Source organism: Camelus dromedarius, chromosome X (assembly GCF_036321535.1).
Source record: "Camelus dromedarius isolate mCamDro1 chromosome X, mCamDro1.pat, whole genome shotgun sequence".
Lineage (NCBI taxonomy): Eukaryota > Metazoa > Chordata > Mammalia > Artiodactyla > Camelidae > Camelus > Camelus dromedarius.
In genome coordinates, this window is record NC_087472.1 from 31,333,581 (window position 1) to 31,348,941 (window position 15,361).

At 40.7% G+C, this 15,361-nt stretch overlaps 1 protein-coding gene across 1 annotated transcript; it reads right to left on the reverse strand.

Annotated features, from left to right (window-relative positions):
* Positions 1 to 8,472: 8,472 nt before the first annotated feature.
* LOC116150941 (late histone H2B.L4) lies at positions 8,473 to 8,946 on the reverse strand. The gene has a single exon (XM_031446465.2). The coding sequence runs from the start codon at positions 8,944 to 8,946 to the stop codon at positions 8,473 to 8,475; it is 474 nt and encodes a 157-aa protein (XP_031302325.2).
* Between the last annotated feature and the right edge of the window lie 6,415 nt (positions 8,947 to 15,361).

Genomic DNA, 15,361 nt, shown 5'->3' on the forward strand with positions numbered 1-15,361 from the left:
AGAAATCAAAGATGTTATTGGGAACACAAAGGCCACAAATGAAAGCTCTAGATCGCGTTTGTTGATGCAATGCTACTGTCATTCTTATTAGAGTGAGGAAGATGATGGGAAAGCTTCCTATCGACACTATGATTTCCAAGTCTTGCTGAATATTAGATAGTGAGTTTGAAAAAGCTTAAAACCACTGAAAAGGAGGCTATTTTCAATTCCTCTACTGGCACCACAAATCACTAAAAATCTAGACCCCTTTTTGGCCTCAAGACAACTTTACACATCTAAAAATCAATAGGGACCCAAAGATCTTTTTTTTTGTGTGTGTATATATAGTTGTATATATCTGTCTCTATATATTTAGTGAAGTATAGTCAGTTTATAATGTTGTGTCAATTTCTGGTGTGCAGCATAATACTTCAGTCATACATGAACATACTTATATTCGTGTTCTATCTTTTTCACCATATGTTAGGACCCAAAGATCTTTTACGTGCATTATAACAGCCAATATTTGTTCTACAAAACATCACAGATGAAATGTTCATTCTTTTTTTTTTTAAAAATCATTTAAAAATATAATAAAAACTCATTACATCATGTTAACATAGACTACAAAATGAAATGAAAAATAACTTTTCTGAAAAGTGGAGAGAAGATTGACATTACTTTAGGCATTTGAAAATCTCCTTAATATACGGCCCAACAGAATCCAGAGGGATTCACATACGTGCTTCTGCACTGTGTGACCATCTGAGAAAAAAGGACTTGTGGAAAAAGCCACTGTACCCTCGTGAGAGAATCAGAGTGTAAAAGGTATCAGCAAAAGAAAATAAAGGGGCAAAACCCACAAAGGGGCCTGCAAGACCTCCCAGGTAGGGCCATTGCCTTACCACGTTTGCGCTTCTATAAAACGGCTTGCTTCTAGGTAAATGAAACTTACCCCCAAAATCCCTTTGGTTCCCAAAAGCCCACTCCTGGTTGGTCCATTTCTAACACCTCATTTGCATATGGCATGAGTTTAATCGAAACCAAAAACCATATAAAAGCCTGTGTAAACCTACAGACGTGGTCCAGAGCTGGGAGTGTTAACTCCTCTGGGTCCGCCAGCATAATAAACCAGAGTTCTCCAACCCTCCGAGTGTCGCTTGGTCTCTGGATGGGATTCAGGTTTCTGTAACAAAAACACCCCCTTAAAGGTTGACCTAAGGAAAGAACTAACAGATACAACAGTTTAGGAACGTGATGAAATGCAGTGTAGTTAAGCAAAATTCATATTTCCTGGAAGAAATTGCGCTAAAATCATACCTTCAAATAGAATTGAAATTTGGATTTGTTTTCTCCCCATAAAAATGTTTTTAAACATCAAAGAAAGCTACCAGTCAAAGCTCTGGTGTACATCCCACTAAAACTCAAGGAAATTGTTTTAATAATCTTGAAGGGCAAGGTATCCCATCCCTAAGCCACCCCGCAATCTCCCAGGCTGAACATAGAATAAAGATTCCTTTTGATTCAGCCCAGGACAACTGTTGACACTTTCAGTCAATGGCCGTGCCTCAGGGGTAGCAGGGTTTTCTTTGGCTGAGCCGGTCCAGATTGACGCTTGGGCTGCTCTGCACGCATCCAGCGTCCCCACGATGCTGAGTTGCAAGTCGTGAACCTTTCCGTGTTCAAACACAAGAGACCGTGCTCTGGAGAGAAGAAAAAAAAACAAAAAAAAAACCAAAGGATAAATCTGACCCAGTCAGACTAGTACCTTCATTTCCCCCCACCTTGGATAGGTACTGTTTCCTGAACAGTTCGGTTTAATGATTTCAGTACTGTGTTTGGGTCCTCGCTTATGTCTGCAAATGATTTCCACGACACGAGTAATGTTGAAGAAGCTTGAATGGGGTACCTTTGTCCTATTGCTTCTCTTTTCTCTGAGTTGATGATTATCATTTGCTATTTAAGCCATAAGCCCTTTCCCTTAGTTTGACACTACAGTAAAGCACCCTGTTAGATCATGACTGCTCACTAGGTGCCCTTTCCCCTTAATCACTTTCTGAAGTGAGTAAGCACATGTACTTATTTGGCCTCATCCTCTTCAACATCAGACCCCGTCGTTCCTGTCTTCCTTCGATTCCCAGGGCGTCAGTCGCCCTTGAGCTCCCAGTCTTCACAACCCAGTCACGGTGCATCTTGAACATTGTTTAATACTGCTCCTGTTTGATTTCTGAATTTACAGATGCACAACCTCCATGCACAATTGAAGATATCTTAGTGTTGTAAGTTTCCTGAAATGACTACTCACAGAAGTCAGTGTGTATGAGACTAGTGTGCAAGAACGAGTTCGAGAAAGATTTCTCTATGTCACACGTGCAAACACTGTCAATTTGAAGTTGCAACACTGAGTGTGATAGAAAATAAACGACTTACTCAAAGTGCTGTGTTTTCAAACTGGCCCATAATGCTGTCTTTGAAAATGCACAGAGCTTTACCAAGAGCTCTTCTCATCCAAACTTTAGTTCCCAAGTCACCACACAAATTGAGTTACTTGCAGGTGATTGGGTGGTAGTTTTTCCTAGTCTCTTTGGGAATCAAATTCCTTTTGCCAAATATTTTCATGAGATGTTTCTGATCTTCAAGAATAAAAATAATTACTATTCCATTCAAAGGTTCATTTCTTCCAAACTCTTAGGCTAAGGATCCCAAAGACAGTTCTTCAGGGGTAATGGCCCATCAGAGTTCTCCTACATTGGTTGGGAAAACAAGAAGAGCTTTCCAGGCCTCCTCCATCAGGCAATTTGCCTCCCACCTCCAGAGGCACAGAAATCAGAGTATTTCGTTTCTCTCTCATGTCCTGCCTTGCTTGCTCTCTCTTTTTTCCTGAGCCTGTGGGGTTCTGGAAATGTTTAAGTAGGCTTTCTCTTTTGTCTCTCCTAGATGGTGCTGTCCCTCCTCTCAGGTCCTGAAGAAAAGTTTTGATTTCTGTAGTTTGTCCATATTTTGTCTCATGGCTTGGCTGAGAGTCACATCCTTTTCAGGGCTCTCCAGCCTAATCAAAAGGGACATTTACACCCGCTTTAAAAACTGTAAAAGGAAGAGGAAATAAAACTGAATAAATATTGGTGTTTGCAGCAAAAATAGTGCATTCATAGGGAAAAATGAAAGAGCATGTTCTCTCTTCACAAAGATGGAAAGTCAGGAATTTTGTTAAAAAAATGAATAAAATTATTCACTGTTCAAATAACTGAGGTAAATTGCATGAGAAGGGTCACCTTATTTTCCCATGAGTAGTCACCAGTGTCCTCTCCCTTTTTTCTTTATGAGTATGTAAAAGCATGGCTTATGAGCCAACATCGGTATTGACACACAGAGAAGAGACCTGTAAACTGTTTATTTTGAAGTGGTGTGATATGAACTGTACCAGGGGCCATGAAGAAAGAGAGGAAGGCTACATGAGAATTCACACAAACACCACCAAGACCAGGAGGAGCATTCAGATGGCACAGAGGTACATGATAAGTAATACATGCTGCTTTAATCCACTAAGTTTTGAGGTGGTTTACCAGGCAGCAATAGCTAAAACATGGTACACTATTTAAAAAACTCAAAACTTTCTGGATTGCTCAGGGAATTGGAGGCTTTGATGAATCAGAAAATCTCTTCAAGTAGGACTTCCCGTCCATAGTCTTTGCTTATATGTGTTGCAAGGCTTTAAACCTGGAACTACTCCTCCTAGTGAACACGACACCAGCATTTAAGTGTGAGAAGAATCAGTGTCCTCTTATACTGGAAGAATCAGGAGATCCGCTCACTCAAAATTCGTATCTCCTGTGGGTTGAATTCTTTTCCCCTAAAACTCACACGCTGAAGTCCTAAACCTTACGACCTCATACACGATCTGCTATGGAGATAGGATCTTTATTGGCGGAATCAAGGGAACATATACTCATTACATGGGCCCTAATGCAAAATGACTTGTGCCCATATATAAAGGGGCAATGGGGACACCGAGACTCGCACGGAGGGGGGAAAATAGGAACCGGTACAGGGAGGTCTCTGCCATGTCTACAAGCCAAGGAGAGAGGCCTGGAACAGCTGCTTTCTTCACATGAGGCTGAAGGCAACAAAGAAGCTGACACCTTGATGTGGACTTCCAGCCTCCGCATGCAGGAGACATTAGTTTCGTGTTGTTCGAGAAAGCCAAGCTCTGGCATTTTGCACATCAGCAAAGTGTATATTTTGTAGGCAGCAAACAGAACAGTCTTAAGTGATCCCCATTAGAATCATACAGTCAATCAAGCAAAGAAACAAAGAGCAGCCAAATAATCGTACCTGATACCCACTCAAGGCTGAGCATCCCAGCAAGGCATTGCTTGTTCAGCCCAGGAAACCGGCTTGCACATCGGACCAATGGCTGTGGCTCTCTGGTGCCAGTCTCTCATTGGCTGACTCCGAGCCGAGTGGTGTTTGAGCTTCCCTGATTGGACCTCGCATCATCCGAGCCTCATAACAGGAAGGTTTGCGGTTTCAGTAGCGGAAGAGTAAAGCCTGGAAAAAAGTTGCAAGAGGTGTCTTGAACAAGTCAGCCTGGTACCTTCAGTTAGAAAGTTAAGTTTCTTCCGGGTAGATTCGAGTCTGTAACAGAATTTTCTCCTTGAACTTTTTGATTTCGTTATTCGTTTGCTGTGTTCGGATCCAAGGCATAGGCCAATTCCATAATGTGGGTAATGGAGAAATGAGTTCGAATGGCATATATCGGTCCTATCATTACTGTGTTCTATGCGTTGATGTTTATAATTTGTTGATTAAGCTGCGATTCCTTTCGCTCAAGTTCAGCTTTACATAAACAACAGCATTAGATCGAGATTGTGCTCTGGGTGCCCTGCTTTCCGATTCACCCACTGAAGGGAATAATCACGATCCCGCCTTCCCCGTCCCCATCTTCACACGCATACACAAAATTCCATTTTTCCTTTACTTTCTCGATTTTATAGGTGCCACTCACCCTTGCGCCCTCAGTCTTCACTCTCCAGACCCATTATGCAGCATTTATACCGTGTTTCACTAATGCTCTTATTTCATTTCTGAGTTTACAAACGCATCTGTCCCCCCAAGCAAGATAACAAGGTCTCAGTGTATTAGATTTCTTCGAATTATTTTTACATGGTACCATAAGTAAGGGACCAGCATGCAAAAATAACTTTGGTGATATATCTCTGCATCATATTGAAAAACACTTGGATTTAAAGCTGCAGCCATTAGCATGATACAAATTAGGTGATTTTGTGAAGTCAGCTCTTCCCTAGCTAGGCTACATTTCTTTATGTTAAAATGCATTTGGTTCTGTAAGGTGTTTTGACTTCAGAAATTTTCTCCTGTGTTGACAACAATTTACAGTTTCTACGCAAAAATGTAAGCACTAAATTTTGCAGTAGATTGTAATGACAACTTGTGCAGCAAGCTCCTTTTCTCAAATCCTTTTAATTAATTTTTAGCACTCCAGAATAATATAAGTAATGAACCACCTGAGAGGCCGCATTTACCTTAATCCCCCTTCTTTTGAACTCAAGAAGAGGTCTGGATGTAATATTGGCCTCCTTCATGCTTGCAGTATTTTGTGAAATCTCTCTAGTGTCCTGTCCTGCACCCTATTTTACACTTCAGCTCTCTCCAGGTAGAAAACTTTGTTTTTGGTCTCTCTGAAGAATGGGCCCAAGAAATGTTTTGAATTTCCTAGTTCATATAGCTATTGTTTCTGTATCTGGCTGAGATAGAAATATCCTTTATAAATTTCTACATCCTAGTCAAAAGGGTTATACCTACATCTTATTTTAAATGCCCAAATAAACACTTAACCGTCATGATGAAATACTGGGCTTTAGGACAAACTGTGGTACATTGGAGAGGACTGAAACCCCACAGTGTGTTCTCTCTCCACAGATGTTGGAAGCTAGAAATCTGTTTAAAAACAAAAGTAATAGAAAACTGGCAACTTCTTTGAAATTCAGCAATACATTTATAGAAAAACGATACCAATAAAAATCGAAAAGTAATCTTCACGGGCCATGAAGAACAAACGATGGAAAAGAAAACATATGCATCCCAACATGAATATGAACATTCAAACCACTGGAGGGCAAAGGGGACATCTTACTTCTGATATTGCTCCTAATCCTGCTCTAAATTGATGCCAACACTGAACACAGGATCTGCCTGGATTCATGTCCTTAAATCCCCAGGATTCAATCCAAGTAAGGAACCAAAAAGATCAGGCAAATTACCACAGTTCCTTCCCCCTTAATCTCTAGGCTGATTTTTATAGAAAGGCTATGATGTGTTCAGCTCTGCTCACTGGACCACACTTTGAGCCAATGACTATGGTTCACAGACTGCCAGTCCCCCATTGTCTGGAACAGCGGGGCCAGGAGCTTGAGCTGCTCTCACTGGACACTCTTCAATGGATCTAAAAAAATTGCCAGTCATGAAAATGTGTGTTTTAAAATATCAAAAGTTTGTCTGCCTGGGAAGAATCGATTGGCTACCTCTGAAAGGACTTGAAAAGTAATTTCAAAAACCCGGGACTTAGAAAAGTGAAATGTGTCTGAAAACTTCCATTTAGCAATTTCTGTACTAAACACCAGTCCCCATTTGTATAGTTCAATGTATGCTTAAACTGGGATACTTTGAAAAAGGTAACAGGGGTAGTTGATGGCTGTGTCTGCTCCTTCGCTTCATCTATCTATTGCATATCACACACAAGATACTTCTGAAATTGTCCATAGTGCACTCGCGGGAGAAGGAGAAGAAAATGGGAAATGAAAATGATACAAAGCCAATTGCAACCTTTCAGAAAGCTATAAATGCTGACCTGGAGAAAGCACTAAACCTGGGCTCAAGGAAAAGTTGGATTTCAGTAGTTTCTCTTGCTTTTATCTCATGGTTTGCCTCAGAGTCATGTTCTATACAGTTTCCTACATCCAAATCAACGGGTACTGAAAAGTTTTTTCAATTCATTTATTAAAGTATAGCTGTGAGAATATTATATATTAGTTTTGGATGCACAACATAGAGATTCAACAGTTTTATAGATGACACTGTTTAAAATTTCTACAAAATAATGGCAATATTTCCCTGTGCTGTTCAGCATTTCCTTCTTGTGCAATTACAAGGTGCAAAATGAGCCCTTTAAAATATGATGAAATCCTGAGTTCTAATGTAAACCACAGTAAATTTCAAAGGATTGAAATCCCACAGTGGGTGCTCCCTCTACCAATGTAGGAAGCTAGAAATTAAGTTAAAAGGAAAGGAATTGGAAAATCACTGAGTATTTTGAAATTCAGCAACATACCTACAGAGAAACGAAAGATAAAGAAGACAATGCACCAAGAAGAAAAAATAATGGATATTAAATTAAATTAATATCATCAAAGGCATTAACCCTGAAATCACGTGAGGTCGAGGAAGGAGGCATCTTGTTCTCTTGATGCCCAACATCCCCCTCTTATTTTGATGCCAGGACGTAGACACAAGTCTCACTAGCAGATCAGGAGGCCTATACTTTTATCACTATGGTTAAAAGCAAGTAGTGGAAGGAAAAACTCCAGGCAAAGTATCACACCACATTCCCCCTAAATCTGCGGGCTGAGTATCACAGGAAGCCTCTTATACATTCGGTCCTGGTCACCCCACCACACTTTGGGCCAATTGCTGTGCCCCCAAGGGGTGCGAGTCCCTCACTGGCTGCTGCTAGTGGAGACTGCGGCTGCCGCTGGTCTCATCGGACACTCCCAGCATCCGAGCAAAATTGCAGTTCAGTCAAGACTTGCTTCAAAAGTGAAAAGTTACAGGCTGCAGAAAAATAGACTCAGATCATTATAAATTAGGTAGAAGAGAAATTTCCAAAGGTATGGCGCTTGAGTCACCCAGTGAGTCTAGAAAATTTGCTTTATCTCTTTTGGCAGTGTGTTTGGGTCCTATTATTTTATGTATTGAATGGCACTGAGATTTGAAGTATGTTGAAGGAGTGTGAATGGGCAAGTTTGATTTTTATATCTGCTACCGAACTTTCTCTGTCCCTATTTCACACATTAAAAATCCTGGATGATACTGCTACATCCACGGGGAAGAATGACAACCTAAAAAGGCAAATTAAATTGTTAGGGAGATAACTTTGGCAGTAAAGATCCCTAAAAAGGCTGACCTAGAGATATAAGTAATAGAAATGACCATTTAGGAGGGGAAGACGTGCAGTATGGTTAAGAAAAATGCACGGGTTTCCATGGAACCCATGGCTCTACAGACGTACACTCAAGTGGAGTTGATAAGGTTCATAATGTTTCCCTCAGGGAAGAAACGCTTTACACATGGACAGAGTGGCAGAGGTCGACAAACCAGAGTGGCTCGGACTTTTCAGTGCTACAGGTCTTTTCCCGCCAAGTGAGTGGCTCTGAAAAGAGCCTTTGGTTTGCGATGCTCAGGTGGTCCTGAGGCAGCTCATTCGCACATGGTGTACCTGATGACAGCGTTGGTGCCCTCGGATATGGCGTACTCGCCGATCTCCCCGGGCAGCAGCAGGCACACTGAGGTGTGGATCTCCCTGGAGGTGATGGTGAGGCTCTTGTTAGAGCGGGCCAGGCGCGCGGCCTCGCTGGCGATGCGCTCGAAGATGTCCTTAACGAACGAATCCATGACGCTCACGGCCTCCTGCGAGAGGCTCAGGCCTGTGTGCACCCGCTTCAGCACCCTGCGGAAGTAAGTGGCGAAACTGGTGAAGTCGTCTGCTGGGCGGCGGCGACGGCGTTGGCGGCTTACGGGTGTCTTCTGCTTCAGCGTCTTCTGCTTCGGCGCCTTCTGCTTCGGCGCCTTCTGCTTCGGCATCTTCTGCTCTGGGCTCTTGGACTCGGCTTCTTTGCGCTCCTCGGTATCCACGATCTCCTGCGAAGTGTGGGCGGACCGCGGCTCATCCATGTCGGAGTGTCTCGCCTCCCCCACAGCTCAGAAGGAAGGGCAAAGGCGCTGAGAGGACCGGTTTATAAAGCCTGCCTTGCCTGACGTCACGGCCAATCTGCAGATTTGATTGGATAGGATGCGGGGCAGGGAGCCGTGTCGCTAAGGCAGGCCATGTCACGTGTCCTTGGATGCCCCGCGGCTTGGCCGCACATCAACCAATCCGAGTGGCAATCTGGTGGCCTTTAAACTTTCCGTGACCCCCACCAGGTGACCTGTAAACTTTCCACGACCTCCACCAGAAAAGCTTTGCAACACGCAATTTCATGTCGAAAAATGACATCCGTTCCCCTCAGCTGCTTTATGCCTGCCAGTTATCCGTGAGAACTTTACAGAGAGGTCAAACCCACGTCTCCTACGCGGACGAAAAATCACTTTGATCTCCCTGAGAGGGTCTGACCTCCGCAACCCAAGTGAGTGCCGCCTCAGAATGACTGGGCCCCTGGGGGCCATTTGACTTGCACCCAGAACCTTCTCTCTCAGAGGCGGCTCAGTGCGCGGCGGTGCCTTGAGGAGGAGCTGTGCGACTCGGTGAGCGGAGGGCGCCTCAAAATCGTAGACACGACTGACCAGCTCTTACCTGCAATTCTTATCAAAACCTTCAGTGAATCAGAAGAAAGAGAATGGCAAAACCGCGTTCTCCACAGACGGAACCCTACAAAAGTGGGATACCTGTACAGAAATATTAAAAATATTTAGTATTTGCCAAATTTTTAATCGTTTTGTAAACATTCCCTACGTTCCCCCCAAATACCACACGTAGTTGATTTGCTGAAAAAACTATGAGCTCTCAGTTGAAAGGAGCTATTTTTGTAATTCCTTAGAAACCTTTAGAGTGAGAGGAAAATAGTCAATTAAAGGGAACTTTTTAAAAAATTAAAAATATATTCCTTTCAAAAATCAGTAAGAATTCAAGCAAAACACATCTTTAACGTCTTTATAGAGAAATAAATTACAGATATTGAACCAAAGAGGACTTAGGAATAACTGAAGAACTAGAAGTCTTCAATGAGCTATGATCCTAATGCTCATGCTCCCAAGTGTCCTGTGGGACCTTCAAGAAATGAACGGTTAATTCTACCTCTAATAAGGTAGCTCCCGTCATGAAAGGAAAGATTCTGTTTTTTATTACTAGAAACTATTATATGAAGACAAAACCATGGAAGAAAGTTTGCAACAGGGAATTATTTGGACTGTGATGACGATGATAATGTGAACCCTAACGTTTTCGGAGGACGCCCTTGTGATTACAAATTCTTAAGCAGATATTTTCCCTCACCCAAAATCAAGGACGTGGAGTAGAATTCTTTGGGGATGGGAGGGGCATCTGCCTTTTCCATTAAGAAATGTCCTGTTTTTCATTAACGGTGCAGTCATTCTAGTAACTACATTTATTAAAGGTCTCAGTGGACTACTAATTTCTGTCACTTTTCACGCATAGCTGAGCGTTTTAATTAATATATATGAATACTTTTGTCAAGTTATTTTTCATGTTTTAAATGGAAAATGTTCTCATTTTCTTTTCCATTTATTGAGCAAATTAGAAGGGCAAGTGACCCTTTAAACTACTCTGCAACCTAAGAGACAACTGACCCTCATACTGGTGCCCTGGAGGTACCCCTCCATGGGTGTGTCCAGCAGGACAGGCAGACTTTTTACTTGTCGGCTCAGAACTCTCAAGCAGCAAGGCAGAAGTTATGTGTCCTCTTAAGGATTAGTTCTGTAATGGACATAACGTCACTTCTCCCATACTCCATTGATCAAAGACATTACAGGTCTACCAGAGTCAAAAAGAGGGGAAAACAGACAGGACTTTTCCGTTGGAGAAGCGTCCAGGAACAAGCAGCCTTTGTGAAGTCAATGAAAGGCATCATACAACACATGCTTCTCGAGATGCTGCTGGGTGCTACACACATGATATATCCGTAGCACAAAGTCCTGGTATCCTTGCACCACAGTGTTAATCTAAGGAATACTTTCCCACTTTATTCACTGCTATATGGGTGACCGCAGGCATGCAGTGAATCCCTATAATCCAGGGCAGAGTTTTCACTCTAGTGGCATGAGTTTTCTGACCATTGTAGGCATTCCCTCCCACCCCTGGGCCCCTGGACATAGAGACACCGACATACAGATGGACAGAAAGGAGAATGTATCAAATGAGTAAATGTTAAAACAAACTCTACCAGAAACTGATCTCAATATCAGATTTATTTTGATTTCCACATTAATGATCTTATCTCCAAACAAGATTATATCTGAGGTACTGGGGGTTAGGACTTCAATATAAGAACTTCAGGAGGGCACAATTCAACTTATATGTAATATGAAACCTGAACTGTGGATCGGCACATATGCTGCCTCTTCCATCATATTGATTATTCCAATTTGGAATATGGATTATTCCATATTTCCAATTAAGAGAAAAAAGGTGACCTCATTCATCCTCTTTGTACTCACACTATGCATTGCTTAATTTATTAATAATTTTTTTTTCATTTCTAGCTTCCTACCTCTGTGAAGAGGGAAGATAACTCTGTGATTTCAATTCTTAGAAATGGTTGATGATTTTCTTTAAACCCCTAATTAGTTCAATATTTTAAAGAATGGCCTTTGTTCTTTTAAATTAATTTGTAATCTCCCCTGTGAAGAATATCACTTTGAGCCAAACATAGAGACACAGTCTGGATAATCTGCAAAATCACAACTTTCCTTGAGCCCATCAGAAGCGGCATAGGAAAGTCTAAGAGAGGCAAATCTATTTATCTTTGGCAGGACTGCACTAACTCAAGAGAAAGGGTGTAGGCAGGGCAGGGTACTAAAATTGCTTTACTAAGTAGTGCAGGCATGAAGGAAAGCAATTCCTGATCCAGGACTGTGTACAAACCTGTTTGTTTCTTGTTCTTTCCACTGTGGAAGATCTCTGATGAGCTACTATACTTCCAGAGTTCTCCTTGGGATCATTAGAGTAAGGATTTAGGATAAATTCACTCTCCTCATGAGGGTCATTAGCTAAAATTATTCTGAAATATGAGAAAAATGTCACTAAAGAATTTGGAAAAAAAAAAAGATTTTCTTCCCAAGGAGACTAGGAAAAATGATCGTGAAATCAACTACAAGTAAATCCCTCTGAATAGTCCTCCGAGATTGCCATACAGATAGGGAACAAAACTTTGAGAGCCAAAGGCTCTTTGGAAATCATGCTCATTTTCAAAGATGGAACTGTGAACCAATTTGAATGCACAGCATTTCATAAGTCCTTTCATTTCCATCATGCTCATTACTGCTATTTCAAAATCCCAGTGTTTGTCCATATGACGTACACATGTTTTGCCAACCTGGATCTTGCCTACTAGTCTCCTGCATATTGTTTTATGTGAGAACTTGTTTTTATGAAAATGAGTCCTTTAGGACATTTTTATACTTTTTGTGTGTGTTTTGCACCTAAAATTTCAGAAATCGAATAAAAGCATTAGTGAAACAACATTTAAAATGTACCATACAGACAGCGAAGACTGGGAGTGCAGGGGTGAATGACTGATATGAAATCTAGGAGAGAGGGAAGAAAATGAGTTTTGATGTGAAGACTGGAAGCTGAAGTGAGTACATTTGATCATTTACTCAGAAGGTGATTGAAGGTAAAGGGGGCCTGATGAGCAATTATCCTCTAACGGTATGGTTAACAGTAAAGACTAATTGAAGCAAGGTTCAAACTTCCAATTTTAAAACAAAGAAGTCCCAGGGATCTAACATACGACATAGTGGCTGCAGTTAAATACTGTATTGTATATGTGAGTGTTGCTAAGAAAGCAGTTCTTAAAAGTTCTCGTGAGAGGAAAAAATATTTTGCATCTGTGTCTCGTGGTGGATGTTAACTAGAATTATTGGGGCAATCATTTCAAACTATATATTCATATATTGAATTATTATGTTGTACACTTGAAACTAATATAATGTTACATGTCAATTATGTCTCGATAATAAAAAGGCTAATTGGGAGAAACAAGCTTACTACCTCAATTACAAATTAAAAGCAACAGCTCTGGTAAATAGTATTAATATAGCAAACGTATCACAGTCAAATCTACTCAACATTACCTTTGTTATAGAATTTATTGGAAAACATAAGAGAAAACCCAAATATGGTACAGACATTTAAAATATTTAAAAGTTCAAGGAAAAAATACCCATTCCAGGCTCCCAAGGAACTGGAGTTGCTACTCTGAGTCGTTCAGATTAATCTGAATCTACCCCTTCCAAGTTTGTAATCTATTCTGTTTGAAAACGTAAACATTCACGATATGAACAATGGCTTCGTGAGGCTGATGAAGCATCTAATCAAAGTAGCTCAACCCTCATTTAGCTCTGAATTTACCCATCAGGGTTATGCAGCCACTGAGTCACATCCTTTGGCCCAGTGGATGATCAATCAGGTGACTCAAACTGAAGTGACGAGTCTTACTGGATACTCAGTCTTTGAGACGGAGGGAGAAGCCGGTATCATACATTACCTGCTGTTTCTTTCTTTCTTTGATTAGTTGTATGCATTTAATCATGATCATAAAAATATGAATCCAGATCTGTCAGTGGACATATCTCCTGTCAGTTTCATCAAGTCAGAGAATAATACAAATTAATAGCATTAAAATGATTTTCCTTGACTTAGTCCCCATATTTTAACTCAGGCTATTTGAATGGTCAGTTTGAAAACAAAGCAAAACAAAACTCTAACCACAGGGCTCTGACAAGATAAAACCCATAACATCAAAAGCCCAGCTATGCATTCAGCGGCAGAAACTAATAGACTTTGGTATAATTGTAGATGATTGAATGACTACCCCCTTTGTGAAAGCTGAACCTTTTCTATTGGGAAAAAGAGATGCCACGAAAAATTCTATTCCAAGTCTTAGCTCCGGCAAGGATGAGAGAAGTTTCTCCTTGAGAATTTGCAATCACAAGAGTTCCCTCATGTAACTCTGGGGTTCAAATCAACACTATCAGCATGGTCCAAATAATATCTAGTCACAACCCACACATAAGGAAAACGCAAATCTAATCCATTCTGGAGGGCTTTAACCTTAATTGAGGCTTTTTCAAGATTCTTACGGATTAAGTTCCTATATACAGACACATCATCCCCCAAAAATAAAAAAATAAAAAAGCCACTCTCAGCCAAAGCAAACAATACACCCAGATGGAAATGAAGAATTATTACCAAATGCTAATCTTAAGAAGTATATTTAGCATGTTTATATAAATGAAGAGATATATAAAATATGAGGTAGAAATAGCTAATTATCAACAAAGTGTTAAATGAATTTTCTAAACTAAAAATCATAACCACTAGAAAAAAAAGATTAAAGAAATTTTACAGAACCAATGAGTTATAGCTGGATAGAAGATTGGTGAAGTAGAAGACAGAAAAAGCAATAGAAATAATACAGAATTCTTCACAGAAAGTAAAAGAAAAAAAAGGATTAAAGTGGTGCAAAGAGACTTAAGAATGAAATAGTAGGTATTAAGTATCTCATAGGCATTCCAGGAGCATAAAATTGGGAAACTAGGGGGGAAATAATATCAAAGAAAAATGATTGATGATTTCCCAGAACTGGGGAAAGCCATAAGTTCCTCCATTCAGGAAGCAGACCTGACACATCATAGTAAACAGCAAAGGTAACCCTAGAGATCAAAATAGCCGACAAAAAGACACGATGGCTAAAAAAAGAATACCAAATAGTGGGACAGCAGACCTCTTTTTCTGAATAAATTCAAGCCCAAAGCAAGTGCTGAGGGAAAGTACCTGTCATCCTAGTGTGGCGTATCTAGACAAAGTATCATTTAATAACGAAGCTGTGCTACACACGAAGATGGACTGCCCAAACCATATTCAAGGGAAGAATTGCTCCACTGGCTGCTGAGAGTACAGTCAGTTGCCAGTCTTCAGCCATTGGCCCTTTTGGGTATTTCCTCAGCTTTGGAGAGCTAATGTGCCCAAGGTCAGGGACTTCCCAAGATGGTCACATCCAATGTCTGATCAAGGAGAAAGTGTAACTATATGGCTCATCCCATCCTCAGATGTTAATTCTGATCAACACTCCCGCAAAATTAGCCCCGTATCAAGGCTGGTTTCCCTCAAGATCTTAACTCAGAAATAAAGAGTTTTGAGAAAAGTGATATCTTACTGTGTTTACACCAGCTGACACCATGTTAAAGGAACTTCTAAAGAATGTAACTTAGGAAGATGGAAAAAGATCACAACAGATAATATGAGATGCAGATAGGAATGGTAATAGAATAAAGTAGCAAATAAAGGTAAATGTAAAGCAATGACTGTATACAAAAGTTGACAATAATGATTATAGTTCCTTTGAATAAT